We start from the raw sequence: 24,947 nt of genomic DNA, 5'->3' as shown, positions 1-24,947 counted from the left end.
TCTCGGAGCTGGAACATTCGTTTTGATGAAGTAGTCAAAGGGTTTGGCTTCATCAAAAATGAAGAAGAACCTTGTGTATACAAGAAGATTAGTGCAAACTCAGTCGTATTTCTAATCTTATATGTGGATGACATATTATTGATTCGAAATGACATTCCGATGCTAGTAGCCGCCAAGGACTCATTGAAGAACAGTTTTTCAATGAAGGACTTGGGAGAAGTGGCTTATATTTTGGGAATCAGGATCTATAGAGATAGATCAAGGAGGCTTATTGGTTTAAGCCAGAGTACATATGTTGACAAAGTGTTGAAGAGGTTCTGTAACATCCAAAAATTTCAAGCTTTTACATGTGCATTGCATCCATGAGCATCATGCCACAATTGCATATTTGAATTCAAATTTGAATCTCAAAAGGGCTTTAAAAGGCTTTGTTTACACCCATTTAAGCTTTGGATTTTCAAACCAATAGGGTTTATGTATAAAAGGGGTTTAATGCATATAGAAGCTATCCCATAATTTTTGGATAATTATTTGGAGTTGGAAAAGTATTTTATTTAAATAGATATATAGCCCTAGAGGCAATTCTAGAGAAAATGTATTTTTATATAATTTATTCTAAGGGGAAACTACCCCCAAAAGTTGTATCTTGGTAGAACATGATTTTGCAAATTTTTTGGAATTTATTTGGACCAATTTGGAGTTCAAACTCAAAAGATATCAAAGAAATGAGAAAAACAGAAGAAAAAAAAGGCCTAAAAGAAAAAAAAAAAAAGGGGTAAACCGGACCGGCCCGGCCACTTTGGGAAGAACTGGCCCAGTCCGACCGCGCCCGACCGGCCCAGCCCGCCCAGCCGGCCGTGCGCACGCGGAGACGCTAACAGGTGGGGCCCACCTGTCAGGCTCGTCGTCTCCGTTTGGAAGGCGCCTGCGCCGGACTCCCCGCGCCGCCGCAATCACCGGAATCCGGAGATTCCGGCCTTCCCGAAACCCACCGGCCGCGTCGCTTTAAAGCCCGAGCACCCCGCTTCTTTTCCCCCCCGTTTGCCCTCGCTCGCACGCCCCCAGGCCGCCGGAATCGCTTGGCGGAGAAGCTCCAAGCCCGCCGCCGTTTCGCGCCGCGCCGACGAGCTCGGTGAGCCCTCCTCCTCGCCACCTGCCTCTTCTTCTTCCTCACTCTCGTGCGCGCCTTTTGACGCGACTCGTTTGGTTTTTAGGGCACTGCAGCGCCGCCCGCACCACCGCCCGAAGCTTCGCCGGAGCCGCGACCGCGCCGCCACGTCTTCCTCGACCTAGGCGACGACCCCCGCCGCCCGAGCCCCCGCCGACCGCGCCCCCGTCTCCGCCGTGCCGCGCCGTGCTGTCCCCGGCCAACCCCGCGACGCCCGCGTCGCTGGAGCACCCCGCCCCGCCGTCCCCGTGCCCGGGCCGCCCTCCCCTCCGTCTCCGGTGACCGCCGCGCCGCCCGGTAAAACCCTAGAACTCCCCTCGTCGGTCCGATCCGGATCCGAGGGCTAAGATTAGATCCCGTTTTAATTTTTAACCAAACCAGTACGCACCAATTAGATGCTGACATGTGGCAGCCGGTTTTATAAAATAAAAATGTAATTTTAATCCCCCGGAATTAATAAAAGGCACTTTTGCATATAGGCCCCTGTAACTTCAAATGATCATAACTTTAAGTCTGTTTTGCCAAATTTAGTGATCCACACCTTTTTGGAATCCTTAGGAAATTTAGAATCTTTTGGCACTGTCCAATCTCAAATTTGAATACTTTAATTACATTCAAAACACAGATTAGGGTTTTATGCCATTTAAATCATAACTAATTATTTAGAAGTCCTTTTTGAATGAAACCGGTGCCCAAAATTTTGTTTGATTGTCCTCTGTCCAATGGGACAGATAAATAAATATTTGAATTAAATCGCTTTGCAGTTGCAAATAAGACCTCATTTTAGGGTTTAAACCCTAGCCATTGCAATTTGTTTAAAAACCGTAATTGCATGTGCTTAATTATCAATGCCTTGGATCAGTAGATCACCCAAATAAAATAAACCAAACTCATGTCACATATTTTGCATTGCATCATGACATGCATATTCTTTTGCTTTTATGGTGTGTTCATGGATGTGTATGTTTGCTTGATTGTATAGTTTTCTCGGAGAGCGAACAGTGTGATTGCGAAGAGTGTTTGAATACCAACTACTATCAAGACAAGTTCACTTTGATCATTTACCCATTATTCTATTATGCACTAGATTTTATCAGTTGCATTGTTAGGATTATTATTGTATCTATGCTAGCTATGATCTGTCCTAATAGTATCGGATACCTTTGTCATGACCGTCACCACCAATTGCCATCGTAGTAGTAAAATGCTATGATATGATAATATACGAGGGTGGTATTATTACAATGTGATACTATTGAATTACAAATATAGTTTTCCTAGTGTATGGCAAAACAAGTAATTCAATGAACCGTCCTGGGTGGGCTGCTTTGAGTATTCGGATGTCGTGACGTTAGGTCCATTTCTATGTGTCCCTCTGAGTCGAGTCTCCGTGGATTCGGAGATGGATCGTCCATGGACGTCTCTCCCGTGGATTCGGGGAGCGCCTTTGTCACAATGTGGGATGCCACCCGGGATAACCAGAGACTGGACTCGTTTCCTGTTTAGTAGCTTCCAGTACAACCACATGGTAATATGGGCTCTGCCTGGATGGAGTAAGAAATGTTTACCCAGATCCGAGGGATTGTACTGAGGTAGTTGTGTAGGTGGGAGCGCGGGTCCCTCAGCTGGTTTGGTGAACATGTTCTGAAAATTCTTGAAGTCGATGCCGTTGCTACTCCACCCGGAGGACAGCAAGGGATTAACACGTCGAATTCTTGTGGGGAATGTGTACAACCTCTCGAGAGTGTCAAACTAAGTACTTAGCCGTCTCCCCGGTTACGGACAATTATGAGCAACTAGATATTGGAGCTCTAAGGAAGGTCTCACTCATTCTAATTTCGTAATAAAATGAATGGTTTGAACTGGGTAGGAGCATTGATGTTTCTACTCAATGTGCCTAGGTTAATAGGAGCAGGGGTGTTTCTACCCCGTGCCCAATAGAATTCAAAACTAATTGTCTAAAAATGATAGTATTTGAATAATGATGCTTTTATGCAAAGTAGCCAAACCCCACTTAGCCAAACTATGCATGTACTTGGTAGGTCCTTTATAACTCTAGTGAGCTTGCCAATACATTCAAATGTATTGACCACGTAGTGGCTGCAATTAATAATGCAGGTGAAACTGACGAAGAGTGAGGTTCGTCGATATTTCTTTAGGTCATGTGCTTACATTCCAACATGCTCTCTCCTCCGGGAGTAGATGAGGCCCTTTTACTCTACCTTTCCGCTGCAGCTTCATTATACATTGTCATCATGGTTTTGAACATTATTTGTTTATGCTGGCCTAGGAGGTCATGCAAGTTTGTAAGTACAATTTAAGTTCTGGATGATACGATGTAATAAAGTACTTTTGACCTTTGTGTCTTGGTATTACATCTTGAACTGTGTCTGCTAGTGAGTCGATCCAGGGAGTAGCACAAGTAAGCACAGAGATCGAACCCTTTGTGAAGGGGGATCGCTTCAGGTTTAACATGAATGAGGCAAAGAAAGGGTTCTTGCCCATGTCGCATGGTATAAGTCTAAGCAAGACTCAAAGTCCTTCGACTTCTGATGAGCGAAGTCGGATGACTGCGATTCCGTATGCTTCGGCGGTCGGATCCATCATGTACGCCATGTTATGTACTCGACCGGATGTTTCCTTTGCTCTAAGTGTTACGAGTAGGTATCAGGCTGACCCCGGTGAGAGTCACTGGACAACGGTGAAGAATATCCTTAAGTACTTGAGAAGGACTAAGGATATTTTTTTGGTTTACGGTGGTGAGGATGAGCTCGTTGTAAAGGGTACACCGATGCTAGTTTCCAAACCGACAAGGACGATTATTGATCACAATCTGGATACGTGTTCGTCTTGAACGGAGGTGCGGTGACCTGGAAGAGCTCTAAGCAAGAAACGGTGGCCGACTCTACAACAGAAGCTGAGTATATCGTGGCTTCGGAAGCCGCGAAAGAAGGCATTTGGATCAGGGTGCGTCCAATCCCAAGGACCTCTACTGTGACAACAGTGGTGCTATTGCACAAGCCAAAGAACCACGACATCACCAAAAATCCAAACACATACTCAGGCGTTACCATCTCATACGGGAATTCGTGGAGAGAGGTGACGTTAAGATATGCAAGGTACACACGGATCTCAATATTGCCGATCCGTTGACAAAGTCTCTCCCACAGCCAAAGCATGAGGCGCACACACGAGCCATGGGTATGCGATACTTGGATGATTGACTCTAGTGCAAGTGGGAGACTGTTGGAGATATGCCCTAGAGGCAATCATGTGATGATCTTATTTCCTATGTATTCATGAGTTATTGTTATTGTCCTTGAACATCATCACTGATATGTATCAATAAATACGTGATTTGTTTGTGAGACTATGTATTCTATGATGTTGTTCTAATGGTCCCTGGTCATTGAGGTTATGCGGACACATAACCTAGACTAGCAATGTGAATCAGTATGATGACTATGTTTCACAAGTCATAGGGCAAGGTGTTGCCGACTGGTAGCATGGACTCGACAATGAGATTGTTGAGTCGGACAGACCCACACTGAGACACAACGAGATGATTGTCATTTGTTAGTCTCAAGTACGATGTATATGCCAGTCCTAGACCTGAGGTCATCGCATGAGCTTGGGATGTGAATCGGCCTACTTACGGGTTGCCAAACGCTACTCCGTAACTGGGTGGTTATAAAGGTAGCTTTCGGGTTCGCTGAGAAGCATGCTGCGAGTTATGGTTGATCAAGATGGGATTTGCCCCTCCTATTCGGAGAGATATCTCTGGGCCCTCTCGAGTGATCAGATTCGGAAAGCATGGCCATGCGACTTGGGTTAAGTGTTAACCCATTCGGGAATCTGTATCATAGGAACGAGAATAGAGTCGAGCTATCCACAAGGATGACAAGCACTCGCCTTGACCTCGACACACATATCGTGAGGCAAAAGGAATGTTGCATATGACACGTTGTATGGATCATCAATATACCTTGTGGTTACTCGGGAGTTGGCATGTGCTGCTAGGCGCCGCTACCAACTATCGACTTGAGTCGGTGCCAGTGGACGAGAAAGGTGTTACTCGGGCCCGCAGTCCGAGCTCGTAGTCGTGTCCGACTGACCGCGAACCGAAGGGTCACACGCTTAAGGGGTGGGAGTTGGATCGGATCCAACTCGTATCGGGCTTAGCCTCCTAACGGGCCTCAAGTGTTGAGCCCACTAGGGACGTCTATATAAGTGGAGGAGACCAACCCGTCTAGGGTTACACCAGTACAGGTGCGAGTTAGACTCGGGCGTCACACCTCCACGCCCAAAGCCTTGCGATCGGATCTAGTAGTCCGCCGCACGGAGTTCCTCCTTGTATGTGTGGATACCTCGGAGACGCTGCACCTGCGGCGATTGGACGAACTGTTCGTGAGATCGCCGAGGAGGAGCAAGCTGTTCGACTACTCGGCATCGACGCGCTACATCGACTCTACTTCCGCTACGGATCTGCACGTCTAGTGGTAATCTCGTGATCCATTATCTACAGTATTGATCCGGGTGGAAGCGGTAGAAATTTTTATTTTGGGCTAGCGTAGCATACGGCATTCCCCAACGCACGCGTCGTGCAGCGGTGGCACCTCGGGTGCCACTGGTGCGACAGTAGCCCCCGGGCGTGGGCCGGCAACACCTGTTCCCGGACGAACCCTTCCCTGGTCAGTTGCCGGGCTACGCCCCAACCGACGCGTGGGTCCCGACTCGCCTCGGGCCCGCGTCTCTTCGCCGTCCCAAGGACCCCGTCGTTTCGGACGGAGTAGTGGGTCCAAGATTTCCGCCGTAACCTCCCCCTTAAACAGGGAAGTTAAGGCAACTCTTCGCATTATCCCTCTGATTAGTAATTATCCCAGCACACCCGCTAGGTGCAGAAACAGCCATTACCGAACGGCGTAGTGTTATAAAGCTTTTACTGCTGTGCTGACGGGGAAACACTTAGCCCCCCCAGCCTTCTTCCTCCAACTTTTCGCATCTTGCACCCAAGAGCCTTGCTAGCTTCCGCCCTCGCTCCCCATGGAGCCCCCCACCACCAGGAAGGGAAAGGAAGGGAAGGCCCCAAAGAAACCGGCGGCCAGCAAGAGCGAGGACCCGGAAGCCGCACGGGGAGCGCACTCCCCCCGCAAGCGTCCTTCTAACACCCCGGCCACACACAGGTTTCGGGGCCACACTTAGCGAGGCAGCGTTCAGTTACGCTTAGTTCTCAGAGAGTCTATCCTTCAGGTTCAAGCACTTAGCTTTTCGTTTGGTCTCATGCTCGGTACGCTTGCCGGAGGTGTGTGCCTAGTACCTCGCCCTTGAGAGACCCTGTTTGAGGGATGCGGCAGGAACGCCGTGGCAGGATCGCCGCCGGCGACAAGGGCCGATGACGATGCTCCCCCCGCGTCTCCGTAGCAACCCTCACCTTTGGAAGAGCCCTTGCTTTCGGAGGAACCTGTTCTGAGGGGTGCAGTAGGGATGCCGTGACATCCTTGCCACCACCAGCAGACGTGGGTGGCGAAGACATCGCGGCGTCCCCGCAGCAGCCCTCGCTGCTTGGGGAAAGTGTACCTGAGGGACGCAGCAGGGACGCTGTGGTGGGTCGGAGCGAACGGCGAATGCCGGCACCGGCGCCATCACAGCGTCCTCGCGACGACCCTCGCCTCTAGGGGCGCCCTCTGGAGGGGTGCGGCAGGGACACTACGACAGTGCACCCGTCGGTGCTAAGCGCTGATGGCATGCACCACCATAGTGTCTCCGCGGCAACCCTCGCTCCTTGCGGAGATACCCTCTCGAGGGATGCGGTAGGGGCACTACGGCAACGCACCTGTCAGCGCTGAGCACTGATGGAATGCACTGCCACAGTATCTCCGCGGCAACCCTCGCCCCGGAGCCTCTTGCTAGAGGAGGTGTGGCAAGGACACAGCGGCAGTGCACCCGCCGGCGCCGAGCGCTCGTGGGATGCACCACCACCGTGTCTCTGCGGCACCCCTCGGAGTGGGCTCAGTGGAGGGATGCGGCAAGGGCGCGACGGCAGTGCACCCGTCGGCGCTGGGCGGGTCCTGCAGCCTGGGCGGGAGCGCGCGGCTTGCACAGCAGCCCGGCATCGAAGCTCTTCGATGAAGTTCAGATCTTCAACCCTTTGCTCGTGTTGGCTGGAGTTGTCGTACGCGCGTACTCGGGGAGATCTGTGCTTGAGCTCGAGGGGCAGCACCGCTTCTGCCCCGTAGACAAGGGCGAAAGGAGTTTCGCCCGTTGCCCGACTAGGTGTAGTCCTGATTGACCACAACACTGGCTGGAGTTCTTCGATCCAGTGTTTCCCGTGGCCTTGGAGCTTGTCAAAGGTTCGCGTCTTGAGCCCCCGCAGCACTTCCGCGTTGGCTCACTCCGCCTGCCCGTTACTCCTTGGGTGAGCAACACGCGCGAAGTGTATCTTGGTGCCCATGCCCTCACAGTAGGCCTGGAACACCACGCTCGTGAATTGCGTGCCATTGTCAGTAATGATGCCGTTAGGCACACCAAACTGGCACACAATGCTCTTGGAGAACTTGATGGCCGCCTGGGCGGTCACCTTCCGCACTGGTTCCACTTCCACCCACTTGGAGAACTTGTCGATGGCCACGAGCAAGTACTCGTAGCCGCCAACCGCTCTCGGCAGCTTGCCGACGATATCCAGTCCCCAGACCGCGAATGGCCACGAGGACGGGATGACCAGCAAGGCCTGCGCCGGCTGGTTGCTCTTCTTCGCGTGGAACTGGCATGCCTCACACGTCTTCACCAACTGCTCTGCGTCGGCCAGGGCCGTGGGCCATTAGTAACCGTGCCGAAATGCCTTGCCGGCCAGCACCCAGGAGGCCACATGGTGGGAGCATGTGCCTCGATGTATCTCCTCCAACAGTGCGCGCCCTTCATCTTGGGGCACGCAGAGGAGCTTGACTCAATTTGCACACCTGCGGTAGAGGTTCCCATCCACCACGGCATACATTTTGGCTTGCCGGACAACTCGTTCCGCGGCGACGTCGTCTTCCGGGAGAACCTCTCCCTTTAGGTAACGGGCAATTTCCACCGCCCAGGGAGGGGTCTCCCTGCCAACACAAGCCGCTACGTCAGCGGCATGGACCTCCGCTGTTGTGGGGTTTCCTTCAGTTGCCGGAGGGGCTTCCCCAGCAACCGGCTTGGGGGCGACTGAAGGCACCGCCTCCTTCTGGCAGAACACCCCCGCCGGAGGCTTTCGACGTTCTGTTGCCATCTTGGACAGCTCGTCAGCCGCGAAGTTGTCCTTCCGCTTGACGTGCTCGAATCGCAAACCCTTGACTTGCGTTCTAGCTTGCGGACTTCCTCCACGTACGGTGCCATCTGCGAGCAGTCGTGTTCCTTGTTGACCTGGTTGATCACGAGCTGGGAGTCCCCGCGAACGACAAGGCGCTTGATGTCCAGGGCGATTGCTGCCAGCAACCCGGCAAGCAAACCCTCGTACTCTGCCGTGTTGTTAGTGGAGTTCCGGAAATCGAGTTGGATAGCAAACCTCAACTGATCCCCCGTCGGTGACTCGATGACAACCCCAGCGCCAGCTCCCTGGAGGCTGAACGCACCGTCGAAGTACAGGATCCAGTGGCCTTCGTCCAGCCTGCCCGGCAGGCTGGTCTCCGGCTCCTCTTCTACACCCGTCGACGTCCACTCCGCGACAAAGTCCGCCAGGGCCGCACTCTTGATGCTCTTGGAGTTGGTGAAGTGCAGATCGAACTCTGACAGCTCCATCCTCCACTCGGCCACCCTCCCGGTGGCTTCACGGTTGGTGAGGGCTCGCTCAAGGAAGAACCCCGACACCACCGTGACGTGGTGCACCTGGAAGTAGTGGCGCAGCTTGCGGGACGTGAGCAGAATCCCCAGGAGGAGGTTCTGCACCTGCGGGTACCTCGTACGGGCATCGCGCAGCACCGTGCTGACGAAGTACACCGGGTGCTGCACGAGCCGCTTGCGCGGAGCCGATGCTGCCGGCTCAAGGGTGGCCCCTGGGTCTGAGGCGGTTGCCGGGGGCCGTTCAGCCCCCTGCCCCGCCGTCTCAGTCCCCGGAACGTCTTCCTCCCTCTCGGCAACCAGCACCGAGCTGACCACCTGGTCAGTCGCTGCTAGGTAGAGTAGCAATGGCTCGCCCGGCTTGGGGGCGACGAGGACGGGTGGCGACTTCAGGTATTGCTTGAGATCCTGGAATGCCGCCTCGGCCTCGGGGGTCCGCCCTATCGGGCCCTTCTTCATCACCTTGAAGAAAGGTAGGGCGCGTTCGCCCAACCTTGAGATGAAGCGGCCCAGTGCGGCAACGCAGCCGTTGAGGCGCTAGACATCCTTCACCTTGTGGGGAGCCTCCATTTTCTCGATAGCTTCTATCTTCCGTGGGTTGGCTTGTATCCCCCTGTGCAAAACCAAGAAACCCAGAAGCTGGCCCGAGTCTACACCGAAGGTGCACTTCTCAGGGTTCAGCTTGAATTTGATCCTGCAGAGGTTATCAAATGTCTCCCGCAGGTCATCAATCAGCGAGTCCCCGCGCTTCGACTTGATGACGATATCGTCCATGTAGGCCTTCATGTTGCGGCCTAGCTGGGGTCCCAAACACTCGCGCAACGCGTGCTGGAATGTTGAGCCCGCGTTCTTCAACCCGAAAGGCATGCACATGTAGGAGTAGCAGCCAACCGGGGTGATGAACGCTGTTTTCTCCTCATCTTCAACCGCCATCTTAATTTGATGGTAGCCGGAAAATGCATCCAAAAAGCTCAGCAAGTCACAACCAGCAGTGGAATCAACTATTTGATCGATACGGGGTACAGGGAAAGGATCCTTGGGACATGCACGGTTAAGATCAGTAAAATCTACACACATGCGAAGCTTATTCCCCACCTTGGGTACTACCACAGGGTTAGCTAACCAAGTGGGGTACAGAACTTCCCTGATAGCCCCGCAGCCTTGAGCTTGTCCACCTCTTGCTTGACGAAATCTTTGCGCTCCTGCGCTTGACAGCAAATCTTCTGCTTGACGGGGTGGGCATTCGGGCGCACCGCGAGTCGATGCTCAGTCACCTCCCTAGGAACTCCGGGAAGGTCCAATGGCACCCAAGCGAACACGTCGGCATTCTCCTGGAGGAAAGTGATGAGGGCGCTTTCCTATTCGGCAGTAAGGTTCGCAGCTTCTTCATCTTGGCGGCATTCCATTTAATTCACCCGAAATTCCATTTAAATCATTTAAAATATCAAATGGCTTCAGAAAAATTCCCAAAAATTCTGTAAAATAATATATTTCATTTAGAGTCCAGGAAAATTATTCCCACTCAAAAATAAATTTGTAAAAAATAGTTTTAATGTTTCTAAACTTTAAATAAACCCAAATGAAATCATAAAATGCGTTTTTAGACTCTAGAAAATTCTCAATTCAATTTCTATCAACCTATCACATTCCAAAACAACATTTCAAACACTTTCAATAATGCATCATAATGAACACCAATATTTTAAGATATGATCAAGGTGATATGCATAAGAAATGTAAAGGTTCGAACATCCGAATTTGAAAAATTTGGGATGTTACATCGAGTCCTCAAGTTTGAAGGATAAGTTCAATGAATTGATCAAGTCAAAAGAGATCGCTTCGACCACCAAATTGGAGCTCAAAAAGATCAATGCCGAGAATAAGCATGAACAAAAAAATGCAAAAGTGAAGAACAAGTTGATGGTCATGGATCCGAGTGACCTTGATCCACTTGCAAGGGAGTGGTGGGAGATGAAAAGACAGGAGATATGTGCAGCATCAACGTAAAGCTCTTGCGGAGAAGAAGGCAGCCGCCGCAGAAGCAGCGACAGCAGCAGCCGCAAAAGCAAATTGAGACACAGTGGTGAATAGTGATGGCTAAGAAGACAAATTTCATGTTTGATTGATCATGCCTTTATATTTTGTTGCGCAAATTGGATGACCATAGAACTGTCGATTTGTATCTATAGAACTGCCATTTTTCGTTTGGTACAGTTTTGCGCGGACTCGGGCAGAACAAAAACCGATACTACATATTTGGGCCAGTTTTCGGATTTTGTTCTGGCCTGGTCAAAATGGATCCGAAAAACACGAGTTCGGTCGACCGAAGACGTGTGTTTTCGTTTCGAAAAATTGGGTAACTGCTAGAGTTGATGCTGCTTGTACGTATCGGTGCTACTTGATTCTAAAGGGAAGATCCAAGCACACACGTTTGCTTGTTAAGTTGTACGTTTGATTGTTCTCATACCATCCCATGTACGGTTGTACTACTATCACATATACTTTCCTATCCAAACAAGTGAAAAAAATACCCCGTATCCTTTGGGACATGTAAAACACCCCTGCAACCAAGCTCCCAAGCGGGGGCCTTAAGGCCATTTGGTGGGCAAGGGGTGTTCAATACATGAGATTAAATTTCAGAGCCTTTTTTCAACAAAAATTTTTAGGCCCCTTTATCAACATTTGGCTCCACACAAAGTAACATTGCTCAACTGGATTGACAAAACTTTAAGGTGGATGAAACCTCGACTAGATCAGAACTTCATGAGAAACCCTTTCCCCTCCCCTCTCTAATGTTCCACAGGGAAAACCTAAAAAGCGCCTGGAGCCCGGCCCGAGCCCGGATCCTTGCCGCCGGCGACGCCGGATGGGAAGGAGATGGGGGAGGCGTTCGGAGCTCCATAGTAGCTAGTAGTTCCTTAGAGGTGTTCGGCTTAATGCCGCGGCGTGGCGCTATGCCGTTAGTGAGTTGGGCGTGGTCATGGTCGAGCAATGACCGGAGGCGTTTGGCGGCGGAGATCTTCATGGTGGCCGGAGGTCGGTTGCTGCAGAGATGGTCGCCGGCGACTCCTCGAATAAGTTTCTGATCTGCAGGGGATCCTGTGGCTCTCTCCTTGCTGTCGGATCCACCATGGTGGTGGACCTTCAGCAAGGAGATGGCGGTGGGATGGAGCACTCAATTCGTGGTCGAGCACATCCACAGTGGTCAACGTGGCGGAGTTACGGCGCTGGAGGACAGCTGCCGACTCCCACCTTGCCGCTGTATCTTCAGGCCGAAGGGTGGCCAACCCTCTTCCTCCTGGGCGTGTCGCCGAATAGGAGGCAATTCGACATCCAACTCGTGGCCATGGCGTTCTGTGGCATCCTCGTCTTCCCAAGTGGTGACGTCCCCGGCGACGGCGAGGTGATCTCCGGCAGGATGTTGAGGACCCCATTGCACTTCTTCTTCCTTATTTTGGGTTCTTTCTGCAAAGTTCAGGGACTTGTGTGTATTTCTAGATCTTTATGGTGTCTGGCTGTAAGTTGTGCTAAGTTACTAGTACTAATGAATAAACCTAAATCTTAACGAACTGACGTTCTTTATTTCGTATCCTAGCGCGACCGTTTCTTTTTCGTCCGATTTCATCGTTCCTGTCCCTCCGATCGGCCAACGTGGTAACGTTCATTGACATGTGGGCCCTCCGAAATCAGGAGCCATGCCTGTTTCATTTCTCTCGCCCGAAATCGCTACCGTTCCGTCTCTTTCGTCTCGACGCGCTCTAGAACCTTCTCCATCAGAAGCTCTTCCTAGCTCCTTTCCCACTCCGGCGACCGGCGAAACCGAGCCCGGGCATCCCCATGCTCCTCCCTACCGACCGGAGTTGCCAGGTACCTCTCTTCCCCCCTGATTTCTGTGCTGTGGTTGGGGGCGATTTGACAATTCGAATTTGGGGGATTATCAGGGGGAAGGGGGCGGGGGTGGTGAAGCGACTACGAGATGAGGAATATAGGCCAGTTGAGTCTCGTTGATTCCTTCGGAGAGCAGTAGGGAGTGGGGTGGTCATGCCTTCCTCCATTCGTCGCCGGAGAAGGATGCTGCTTGTGTCGTGGTGTCAGTTTGTTCGAAGTGGATGTGTGTGATGGGTTTCCTTTTGCGTCGATTCGCTGAGTGCATGTGTTGCTGCTGTGTGGTGGTGCTCTGGAAGCACACGTGAGTCTCGTGACCCGCTCGAGATGGTTCCCTTTGCTGCAAATCTCCAGGCAGCGTTGCAGTTCAGCGGCGCGCGCCCGCGCCTGCTCCGACACCGGCAGTACGCACGCCACGACCATACTCGCGAGCGCGTCCGCTGCAGCTCGGCCCACACTGGTTAGGTCGCCTCGGTCAAGTCCGCCATAGCTCCTGAGTCCTGAATTCTCGTCGGGCAGCCTGTCAGGCTCCACGACTAAGACCATTCCATGTTTCCAGTGGCTCTAGTTGCATGGCCGGCTGTAGGTCGCGACCTGCAGAAGCTAGTGGCTTAGCAATACTTGCATACGTGAGTCTCAGATGCAAATCAGCTTAGCATGATTGGTTGATTTTTTTCCCTTCACTATTTCGTTCGTTGATTGTTGATTGGGTGAGAAAATTAGTAGATGCAGGCTCTAGGTTGGATGCTGGATGCGTTAATTTTTCTCTGCAGTATGAAAGTAGAATCTATTTGTTTTGGGCCGTTAGTTGTTGTGAATGATGTTGATAGGATCCATGTAGCGATTCAGTCCGAAGACCTATGAATCGCCCGTGACCGGTTCGGTATTTTGCCGTCTATCCATGCTGTCACATGTTTGATACTTTCTCTTTTTTTTTGTCGATTTCGGAATCCTTTGTGTATCCATGCAAGCGTGATTGGGTAAATCAAGAGGTTTGATTCATGCGATTCGCGTTGTGCTGAGTTCGGTGGTGATTCCTATTGGTTTCGTGTGCAACTGCTATTGAATTTGGGTGGCATATTGTTCGCTGTTCGGGTTAGGTGATTTTTCTATGGTGGATTGGTATACTTTTTTTTTGGGCAAACCCACCGGAGGGCTTCGAAAAGAAGGGCTCCTGGAAGCGCGGCGGGAATCAGGTACTCGCCGCGGAGCCGGGGGCTCCCCAAAGGCCCACCAAGAAGGCGGCGTCGGCATGAGCATCGGGCAGCAAGCCAGCAGCAGCCGCACGCTGCCCCATCCACACCAACGCCACCCACGACGCGCAAAACTGCCGCACTCACCAGACCATCAAGGAGAAGCGCGAGTAGCGTCACGAGGAGCGTCGCGCTGCCGGGGCCTGCTTCAACTGCAGGGATATCGGGCACCTCTCCCAAGACTGCCCAAACAACCCTCGCGGCGGAGCAGGCCTGGGTGCAGCCAGCGGCGACAAGGGAGAACCCGCGGGGGGCCGTAGCCAGGCCTGCGGCGGCAAGGACCGGCCACCCCGGGGACGCGACAAGACTCGTGCTAAACGGCACGGGGATATCTACAGCGACGACGACGCCGACGAGCCTGGCTTCCAGGAACCTCGCGATGTCGCATGCATCCACGGGGGAGCCTCTGCTCTCACGTCTCACGCTGCCGTAAAACGGCTTACGCATGAGGTCTGCGCCCTCCTCCCCAGCGTGGAGGCGCGCAGCCGTTGAGGTGGTCGCACGTGCCGATCACCTTCAACTCGGACGATCACCCGATCCGTCCCTTGGGTTCAGGGGTTCTCCCCCTAGTAGTGTCGTCGATCATAAACAACGTGACGGTGACCAAGGTACTGGTGGACAGCGGGGCAAGCCTCAACCTGTTGTCCGCCAAGCTGGTGGAAAAGCTTCAGCTGCCCTTGGAGCAGATGAAGTTCACCGACCCGTTCCGGGGGATTAACCCCGGAGTGGTGCAGCTCATGGGGCGAATCACGCTCCCGGTGACCTTCGGCTCCCGGGAAGCGTTCCGGACTGAGCACATCATTTTCGATGTGGCTCACACCGTTGCCGTACAACGGGATATTTGGTCGGCCAGCGCTGATCAAGTTCATGGCGGCAACATATTGCGCCTATGGCGTGATGAAGATGCCGTCAACATACGACGTTCTTTCCATCAAGTGCGACCTGAAGGACGCGGCTTGGTGCGTGGGCGAGGTCGTGAAGACCTCCGCAGTGGCGGATCCCGTCGACTACGACATTGCTGGGAGCGAGGATCCACTTGTGGGTGAACAACCCGCACTGAAGAAGGCGCGAGCCACTCCCGGATAGGACGCCGGGGGCAGCTCCGGCCCACGCATCAGCAAGGGCACAAAGCTGAAGGAGGAGGGCACCAAGACCAAAAAGGTGCCCCTGCTTGCCGGCAACGAGGCACGCACCGTCTCCATCGGTGTGAGCCTCAGCGAGAAATAGGAAAGCGCACTCGTCGCCTTCCTCCGGGAGAACTCTGATGTGTTCGCTTGGGAGCTGTCAGACCTTCCTGGAGTTCGTAGGGAGGTGATCGAGCATCGACTGGCGGTGCGCCCAGACGCGCGGCCCGTCAAGCAGAAGGTTCGTTCGTCGGCAAGCGCAAGAACGCAAAGACTTCATCCAGCAGGAAGTAGAGAAGCTCAAGAATGGGAAGCGTTGTACCCTACTTGGTTGGCAAACCCTATTGTAATCCCAAAAGCTTGAAATAAATTGCGCATGTGTGTTGATTTTACCGATCTTAACCGTGCATGTCCTAAGGACCCCTTCCCTGCACCCCGTATAGATCAAATAGTAGATTCTACAGCGGGTTGCGAGTCTTTGTGCTTCCTGGATGCCTTCTCCGGCTACCATCAGATCAAGATGGCAGTCGAGGATGAGAAGAAAACAGCGTTTATCACCCCGGTTGGCTGCTACTGTTATACGTGCATGCCTTTCGGGTTGAAGAACGCGGGTTCGACATTTCAGTGTGCCCTGCGCGAATGTCTGGGACCCCAGCTAGGCCGAAACATCGAGGCCTATATGGACGATATCGTCGTCAAGTCGCGGCGTAGGGACTTGCTCATTGGCAACCTGCAGGAGACATTTGACAACCTCCGCGGGATCAAGCTCAAGCTTAACCCCGAGAAGTGCACGTTTGGCGTGGACTCGGGGCACTCGCTGGGCTTCTTGGTCTCCCACCGGGGAATTGAAGACAACCCACAGAAGATCGAAGAGATCGAGAAAATGGAGGCGCCCCGCAAGATTAGGGACGTCCAACGCCTCAACGGTTGCGTGGCGGCGCTTGGCCGTTTCATCTCAAGGCTGGGTGAGCGAGCCCTACCTTTCTTCAAAGTAATGAAGAAGAAGGGTCCAATCAAATGGACCCCCGAGGCGGAAGCGGCGTTCCGGGACCTGAAAAGATACCTGAAGTCACCGCCGGTCCTCGTCGCCCCTTAACCGGGCGAGCCGTTGCTGCTGTACCTCACGGCAACGGATCAGGTGGTGAGCTCTGTGCTCGTCGCCGAGAGGGAAGACCAAATCCCGGGGGCTGAGACAGAAGGCTTGGGGGCGCCCGAACCCCCGGCTACCTCCTCTGCCCCTGGATCTGGGGGACAGCCCATGCAGGCTGCTTCCCGCAAGCGGCTAGTGCAGCATCCAGTGTACTTCGTTAGCACGGTGGTGTGCGACGCCCGGGTACCGTACCCACGGGTCCAGAAGATTCTGCTTGGGATCCTGCTCGCTTCGAGGAAGCTGCGCCATTACTTCCAGGCACACAGCATCACGGTGGTGTCGGGGTTCTGTTTGGAAAGGGCCCTCGCCAACCGTGAAGCCACCGGAAGGGTGGCCGAGTGGAGAATGGAGCTGGCAGAGTTCGAGCTGCGTTTCGCGAACACCAAGAGTATCAAGAGCACCGCTCTCGCTGAGTTTGTCGCGGAGTGGACATCGACGGGCGTAGACGAAGAAGAGCCGGGAGCGAGCCTCCCTGGTGCATTAGACGAAGGGTGCTGGGTCATGTACTTCGACGGCGCTTTCTGCTTGCAGGGTACCGGTGCCGGAGTAGTGATCGAGTCGCCCACCGGAGATCAACTCAAGTTTGTAATCCAGCTTGACTTCGCCAACTCCACCAACAATACAACAGAGTACGAGGGATTGCTTGCCGGCCTGCGTGCGGCGATCGCCCTCGACATCAAGCGCCTGTTGTTCGCGGGGACTCCCAACTCGTGATCAACCAGGTGAACAAGGACTACGACTGCCCCAGATGGCAGCGTACGTGGAAGAGGTGCGGAAATTGGAGTCCAAGTTCAAATGACTTCGATTTGAGCACGTAAAGCACAAGGACAACTTTGTTGCGGATGAACTGTCCAAGTGGGCAGCGGAACGCAGCAAAGTGCCTCCTGGGGTGTTCGTGCAGAGGTAGTCGAAGCCCTCTGTCGACCCCAAGACAGTTGACGGGGAAGCCCCTCCGACGACTCAAGGTGACCCTGCAACCATGGGGGACCATGCCACCAGATTGGTGGCATACACTAGCCGGGAGCCACCACCTTGGAGGACAGATATTATTCGCTACCTCAGTGACGGGACCCTCCCGGAGGAAGACCTTGCCGCAGAGCGAGTAGCCCGGCAAGCAGCCATCAAGTTCTTCAAAAGCATTGTGTGCCGGTTTGGTGTGCCCAACGGCATCATCACCGACAACGGCACGCAATTCACTAGTGCGGGGTTCCAAGCTTACTGCAAGGACATGGGCACTAAGATTCACTTTGCCTCCGTTGCCTATCCAAGGAGCAATGGGCAAGTTGAACGAGCCAACGCAGAGGTGCTGCGGGGGATCAAAACGAGAACCTTTGACAAGCTCAAAGGCCACGGGAAGCACTGGGTTGAAGAACTCCAGCCCGTGATGTGGTCGTTGCGGACCACACCGAGTCGGGCGACGGGTCAAACTCCGTTTGCCCTCGTCTACGGGGCAGAAGGTGTGCTGCCCCTCGAGTTCAAGTATAGGTCACCTCGGGTACGCACGTACGGCGACAAGAGCCAACACGAGCAGAGGATTGATGACCTTACCTTCATCGAGGAGATTCGATGTCGGGCTGCTGTACGAGCTGCATGCTACCGGTAGGGACTCCGTCGTTATCACGACAGAAGAGTCCATCCCGGGAGCTCGAGGTTGGAGACCTCGTCCTGCACCGGATACAAGGAACGAAGGCCGGGAACAAGTTGTCTCCAATCTAGGAAGGGCCTTTCCGGTTAGTGCAGGGGCCAGACCGGGGGCTGTCCGGCTGGAAACCGAAGAAGGCTTGCCGGTGCCCAATAGTTGGAACATTTCGCACCTGCACAAGTTCTACCCGTGAAACGGTGGCGCCTTACCCATGGGTGACGCTGCGGCAGCGTACCTTTTTAAGCTAGTGTAGCCGGGCAAGGCCCGATTGTAAACCGCTAGCACAAGGTTGAATAAAGATAAGAGTTACATTGATAAATATTGTGTTTTGCTGCTTATAAATGTTTCTGTCTCCTGCTCTAGGTGCACAGAATTGTCTCATCATCCTTGGCTGTGAGCAGGGGGCTGTCGGAACCCCGAAAACAAAATCTCGTTGCCAGGACGCCCCGGAACGAGGCCCAGCAGTTGCCGGACCCGTCCGCAACGTGCTACGTGCCCGCGAGGCACCGTGGAAATGTAAAGATGCTCAAAGCCAGGATTGAGGTCGACTCTTTTGTGCCCGGGGGCTGGGAGGCAGGAGGTTATCCAGTTTATACTGTTTTTCGTAAATTTCGAAAAAAAATTGTTATGTACCTTGGGCAATGCAGGAATCTGACATGCAGGATGAGGATAGGGATCAGACACACTGTGATACTCGTGGAGTACTCACGGGCTCTGTCGTCTAGCGGGTAGCCACCGGTGCATGGCGACCGCTTCAAGGCTCTTGCCACAGGAGGGTGTTGCTACGTGTGCCACGGTAGCTCGGCGCGCGCGGCGGCAAGATTCTTCACCCTGCCTATAAAAGGGCATGGTGGCCACGGAGCAACTCAAAGCAAAGCTAAGAAGATGGCGAGTGATGCCATAGAGAAGTGGTGGTGGTGCATTTCTCCGCGCACTAGCGCCGAGGGTGTCGTAGCCCGGGGCGTAGACACCGGGAGTGGGCGGCACCCCCTTTAGGTTCGGCAGAGGGCGTCGGGGATCGCTCCGGCGATCGCTGGCGAGGCCAATGTCAAGCGTAACGGAACACAAGATCGCTTTTACCCAGGTTCGGGCCACCCTGAGGTGTAAAACCCTACGTCCTGCTTCTGTGCTTTTATTAACCGATGAACAAGGGTTTACAGGTTGTCAGGGGAGTCCCCAGGTGCTCTCTCCTTTCTTGCTAAGGGCTACTTGCTATTTTCGGCTAAAACTAGTAAGGAACCGAACCCTTCGACCGTTGGCAACGATCCTCCTTTTATACTCAAGGGGATACCACAGGTGCCTTGGTGCATGGGTGACAAATGGCGAGCAAAGAACTCGAGCAGCTTGACAAATGGCGAGCAAAGAACTCGAGCCGCTTCTGGTGCCCATTTATGCGTTACTCCAGGGACTCCGCCGTTACGGGCAGAGTAGTGGGGGCGAGATTTCTGCCTTAACCTCCCCTTAATCACGGGTGGTTAAGGCCACGCCCCGCATTCCCCCACTTTAAGCGTACTTATCCCCAGCACACCCGTAGGGTGCGGATGCGACCGTTACCCAGCGCTGGGGTACTATAAGACCCCACCGCTGCGCTGAGGAGCTAACACTTAGCCCCCCAGCCCTTCTACCTCATCCCCATTCTTCCTTGCGATCCTGATTTTTGCCAATCTCCATCTGCATTCCCCATGGCGCCCACAGCCCCCAAGAGAGGGAAAGGCTCCAAGAGTTCCGCGGCCGACAAAGCCGAGAAGGCTCCCAAGAAGCCTCTCTCGGAGAAGGACCAGAAGAAGCGGGAGTTGACGGCCACGCAGGCCTTCTTCAGGCCCGGCTACAACGGCGAGGGGCTTGACAAGATCCGGCATGCCGTCGCCTCTCGGTTCAACGAGTACGGCGAGACGCTCATCTTCCCCGCCGGCGCTGATCACCAGGACAACAACTTCCGGGTGTTCGCCCGCTTCATCCTCGCCGGGCTGGTACCTCCGTTCTCCCTCTTCCTCCACGCGCTCATGGCGGCGTACCAGCTCCGGGTCGCGCAGGTCCACCCCACCTCCCTCTTCCTTCTCGCCGTCTTCCAACTCCTGCGAGGGGTTCGTTGGGGTGATGCCGTCAGTGGCGTTGTTCTGCCACTACTTTTACCCGCGCGTCGAGCAACCGGAGGCGATGTCGTCAGGGGTGGTGTTCCGTGCCCGCGACAAGATGAAGTCGGAGTTCATCGTGCGGACAGAGAAGAAGATCGAGAAGGAGTGGCGCGCGGATTGGTGTTGGGTTCGCGTGAGGATCCCAATGAGCTCATCTACGCACCCACCAAGCTGCCCGCAAGCAACAACGGTTGGCGGGACCGCTACAGTTGCGACGCGGAGCTCCTCCCCATCGTCGAGAGGATCAAGGCCCTACGGCTAGCGGGCCTCACTGATCTCGACGTGGCGCGCACCTACATCAGCCGGCGCATCGCGCCGCTGCAGCTGCGGTCTCGCCCCGCGTGGCTGTACACGAGGCCCGGGGACAACACGCGCCTACAGAACAAGGGCGTGACCCTGGACGCGATCCGGGCGTGGGTGAAGGGGATCACCGGCGAGGATGCCCCCTTTACGGATTTGCCCCCGGAGGCTCCTTCCTTCCATGCCGGCATCGCGGGGCTGCACGACATCGTCAGCAGCTACCCGCCTGCAACGAGTGGGGGCTGATGTCCGATTCCCCCGCTCGAGCCCCACAACCTCCGCCCGCCGCAGCGCGCGGGAAGCGAGTGGCCGAGGAGAGCGGGGGGGGGGGAATCGGAGCTCAGCTGGCCCGACGTCGAGTCCCTCCGGCGACGAGGCTGGCCACGTTGCCAGGGCCCAGACAGCCCTTCCTGTGGCAGACGAGACGGACGAGGACGACGCACCTCTGGTGCGGAGGACGAGGGCGCCCGCGGAAGCGGCCGCCTCTGCCGCGGCCACAATCGCCGTGACGGCTTCCACGGCGACCGGGGCTGTGGCTATCCCACGAGGGCCTGTGGCTCTGCCCAAGCGGGGAATCTTCGGGGGCTACACGTTCAAGCTCAACCCCCCAAGGTAAGCCGGCGTTTCTCCCCTTCTTCCTACAAGGTTTGCGCCATCTCTAGTTTCCTTACTCCTTGGTTGACGCCTTGCAGGGACAGCACCCCGGCAGGGGCCGGCAAGAGGGGGAGGATTGACACTGCGCCCGCTGCTCCGAGCAAGAAGCCGCGCACCCGGGCCAGTGTCAGTGCCAGCCAACCCGGCACGGGGGCCAGCGGCACAACCACCACACTTGCCGCCGGCTCGATCCTGGTGGAGGAGGAGCCCGCAGCGGACCGCCCGACTACAGGAGCCGGGACAGAGGGGGACAAGGCTCCTCCTGCTAGCACGGCGGCCCCACAAGGTACTCGTCCAGAGCCTCCTTGCGTTCGTCGCCGGGTACCCCAGCTTAACCCGGAGCACTAATTTTGTTCTTTGTCTTTGGCACTGTTTGCGCCCTCAACGAGGGCAGGCGACGCGGTGTCGACCTCACCTCCGACGTCGAGGACGTTGGGGCGGGGGACAAGCCAGAGGCGGCCTCCGCGCCAAGCCCCGCCACCCCAGACACAACGGTGGCGGCCCCCACAGTCTCTACCCGAGCGGGGACCGGCAGCGCGGCCCTGGCCTCGCAAACCGGAGGCACGGATCCCGCGGCAGCCCAGCAGGAGGCGACTCCTGCCGGGGGCGCGGTTCCTCCACCAGCCCCGCCACCTTCGGACGCGGGGGTGGAGGAGGAAGTGGTGGGGGAGCAGCAGGCGGCTCCCCTGCAAGGAGACGATGCTCCTCCCGGGCAGACCGTCGTGGCGGGGGTCTCGTCGTCGTCCGCCACTACCTCCAGCCCAGACCCCGGCATCCTTGCCGGGGCGACTTGGGACTCAATCACGTGGGCCCCGAGCATCTATGATCAGGGGCATTAGTTCCTTGATGCCATCAAGGCGCGGCAGCTGGCGTTCGTCACCTCCTTCAACAAGGTGAGGGAGTACCACGAGCTCGCGAAGGGCCAGCTCGGCGAGGTGCGGCGAGACGTCGAGAGGGAGCGACAGGATCTCTCCCGGCTACGGGAGGAGACGCGTCTGGCTCGGCTGGCCAGGGACGAGGCCGCAATGCCGGTCGTCCCCGAGGCTGAGCTCCATCGGCAACTGGAGGCCCAACGCGCCGAGCACCAGCAAGCACTGGACTCGCTGGCCGCGGCGCGGGAGAAGGCCAACAAGGAGCACGGGGAGGTGCTCGCGACAACCCAGCCTCGCCTCAACGAGAAGAGCGAGCTGGTCAGCAGCTACTCCTCCCAGCTCCAGGCGCTACGCACGAAGCTGGAGGAGCAGGCCAAGGTTGCGGAGGACGCGGCCGTGGCATCGGCGCGGCAGGAGAAGGAGCTCAACTCCGCCAAGGAGAGGAGTGCCCACCTCGAGTCGGAATTGTCCACCGCCCGGGGCGAGCTCGTCAAGCTGGGCGAGGACAATGTGGCCAAGGCCAAGGAGATCGCGCGACTCGCGGAACTCCTCCGCAAGGCCAAGCACGCGGTGGCGCTGGCGCGCGGTAACCACGAAAAGCTGGCGGGCAGCGGCGGGAGGAGAACGAGAAGCTCCGCGAGATCGCCTAGGCCGTGCACGAGCTGCTGCCGAGGTTTGAGCTGCAGGCCGCGAAGGTGGACGGTACAGACGTCAGCACCCTGATCCCCTTCTTCTCCGACATGGTGGGGAAGCTCGGGGCGCTGGATGTATGGATCTCCAAGTTCTGCGACGGGGAGACAGCGTCGTGCGCCAGGGAGATCGCCGACACGATCCTCTCCCGGGTGCACAACCACCACCCCGACTTCCCCTTCGAGACGCTGCTGGACGCGTGGTCGGACAGCGAGGACGGCCCCTCCCACACCAGGGCGGTAAGCCATTTTGTCGATGAAGTGGTGGACTGGATGCAGAGGAAGCCGGAGCCCCCAGCGGAAGCCCCCGGCAACCAGCCGTCTTAGTTCCCTGCTAGTTTTTGTCTTTCCTTTTGTTTCCTGCAAGTGTCGCGCACGGCGCCGTTGAACAATTATGGTTTTTATTAGTCCATGTAAACGTTCGCTACTTTTATGAATTTCGTTTTCTGGTTCTACTTGGTACTTGGTTCTTGTTCCCGGAATTGACTCGCGGGGTGGATCTTCTGGCCTCCGCGTGCTATGCCTTGTGTTGCCGGGGACTCGCGCGCTACCCACTTAACCAGACCAGGGACCCGGGACGGACCCGCAGTGCCAACCTGCGGTCAAGTTGCAGCGGCAAGCCACTCCGCTTGCGGGATAGCTACTCCCAAGCATGTGCCCATGGGACGGACCCGCAAGCCGCATGGGGAGCGCACTCCCCCCGCAAGTGTCCTTCTAACAACCCAGCCACACGCAACCACACCAACGAGCCAATCGTTAAGTATCAGAAAGCTAGGTGGCTAGGATCATGTACTTAGCTGTCCGTTCTCTTGTCGAACGCATCGGTTCTGCACTTGGAAAGCCTACTGGAGGGGTGCGGCAAGGGCGCGATGGCAATGCACCCATCGGCGTTGAGCACTGATGGCATGCACCGCCATCGCGTCTCTGCGGCAACCCTCGCCTTCGTAGCCATCTCCTCAGCTTTGCTCTGAGTTGCTCCGTGGCCACAATGCCCTTTTATAGACGCGGTGGAGAACGCTACCGCCGCGCGCGCCGATCTATCGCAGCACACGTGGCAATACCCTCATGTGGTAAGAATCTTGAAGTGGTCGACACGCTACAGTGGCTACCCACTAGATGATACGGTCCGTGAGCACTGCACGAGCATCATAGTATGTCCGACCCCCATCTTTATCCTGCATGCGAGATTCTTACCGATTCCGAGATGCTACAAAAAAATTTGAAACGCACGAAAAAGGACGCAGCACAGATAGAAACAGACAGAGCACAGGTTGCTCTCCTGCCTCCCAGCCTCCGGGCACAGAAGAGTCGATACCAAACTTGAGTGTGAGCACTCTTCCAATCCCAAGACACATACATTGCGTGGTGCACGTTGAGGGGAACCCAGCAATGGCACGACCCCGTGCCGGAGTGACCCGGCAACGGGATTTTTGTTTTCGAGGCTCCGGCAGCCCCCTGCTCACAGCCAAGGATGGAAAGAGACTTCTGTGCACTCAGAGCAGGAGACAGAAGGAAGAACATGCAAATAACGAGACAATTTGAAATTCAGGAGAAACCACTTATCTTTATTCATAGGAACTAGCGGATTACAATCAGGGGTTGCCCGGCTACACTAGTCCGAGAGGCATGCTGCCGGAGCACCACCTGTGGATCGGGCTCCGCCGCTTCACGGGTAGAACTTGCGCAAGTCCTCAATATTCCAACTGTTTTGCACCGGCAAGCCTTCTTCGGTTTCCAGCCAGACAGCCCTCGGCCTGGTCACCTGCACTACCCGGAAGGGGCCCTCCCATTTCGGAGCCAGCTTGTTCCCGGCCTTCGTTCCTTGTATCCGGCGCAGGACAAGATCCCCGATCTCGAGCACCCGGGGACTGACCCGCCTGTCATGATAACGGCGGAGCTCCTGCTGATAGCGCGCAGCTCTGACAGCAGCCCGGCACCGAAGCTCTTCGATGAAGTTAAGATCGTCAACCCTCTGCTCGTGTTGGCTATGCTTGTCGTATGAGCGTACCTGAGGGGATCCATGCTTGAGCTCGAGGGGCAGCACCGCTTCTGCCCCGTAGACAGGTGCGAAAGGAGTTTCGCATGTTGCCCGGCTAGGTGTGGTCCTGATTGACCACAGCATGGGCTGGAGTTCTTCGACCCAGTGCTTCCCGTGGCCTTTGAGCTTGTCAAAGGTTCTTATCTTGAGCCCCCGCAGCACCTCTGCGTTGGCTCGCTCCGCCTGTCTGTTGCTCCTCGGGTGAGCGACAGAGGCGAAGTGGATCTTGGTGCC

General features: G+C 55.4%; 1 protein-coding gene across 2 annotated transcripts; it reads left to right on the top strand.

Annotated features, from left to right (window-relative positions):
- Positions 1 to 12,669: 12,669 nt before the first annotated feature.
- On the top strand, positions 12,670 to 23,130 carry LOC112271735. 2 transcript variants are annotated; one of them, XM_024461625.1, is made up of 3 exons: positions 12,670 to 12,838; positions 18,673 to 21,072; positions 21,153 to 23,130. In XM_024461625.1, exon 2 carries the CDS (start codon positions 19,708 to 19,710, stop codon positions 20,704 to 20,706), a length of 999 nt encoding a protein of 332 aa, XP_024317393.1. In that variant the 5' UTR covers positions 12,670 to 12,838; positions 18,673 to 19,707; the 3' UTR covers positions 20,707 to 21,072; positions 21,153 to 23,130. The 2 variants fall into 2 exon arrangements, 1 of the variants encoding a protein (XP_024317393.1); XR_002965050.1 differs by lacking the exons at positions 18,673 to 21,072; positions 21,153 to 23,130 and adding an exon at positions 12,913 to 14,517.
- Positions 23,131 to 24,947: the final 1,817 nt, after the last annotated feature.

This window comes from Brachypodium distachyon, chromosome 3 (assembly GCF_000005505.3).
Source record: "Brachypodium distachyon strain Bd21 chromosome 3, Brachypodium_distachyon_v3.0, whole genome shotgun sequence".
Taxonomy (NCBI): Eukaryota; Viridiplantae; Streptophyta; class Magnoliopsida; order Poales; family Poaceae; genus Brachypodium; species Brachypodium distachyon.
The sequence above is the reverse complement of the archived record's forward strand: the minus strand, read 5'-3'. Positions and strand labels throughout refer to the sequence as shown.

What these genes read in the sequence shown, in the direction of transcription:
- LOC112271735 (XM_024461625.1), top strand. Translation starts at nt 19,708, where the DNA reads ATGGCGCCCACAGCCCCCAAGAGAGGGAAAGGCTCCAAGAGTTCCGCG.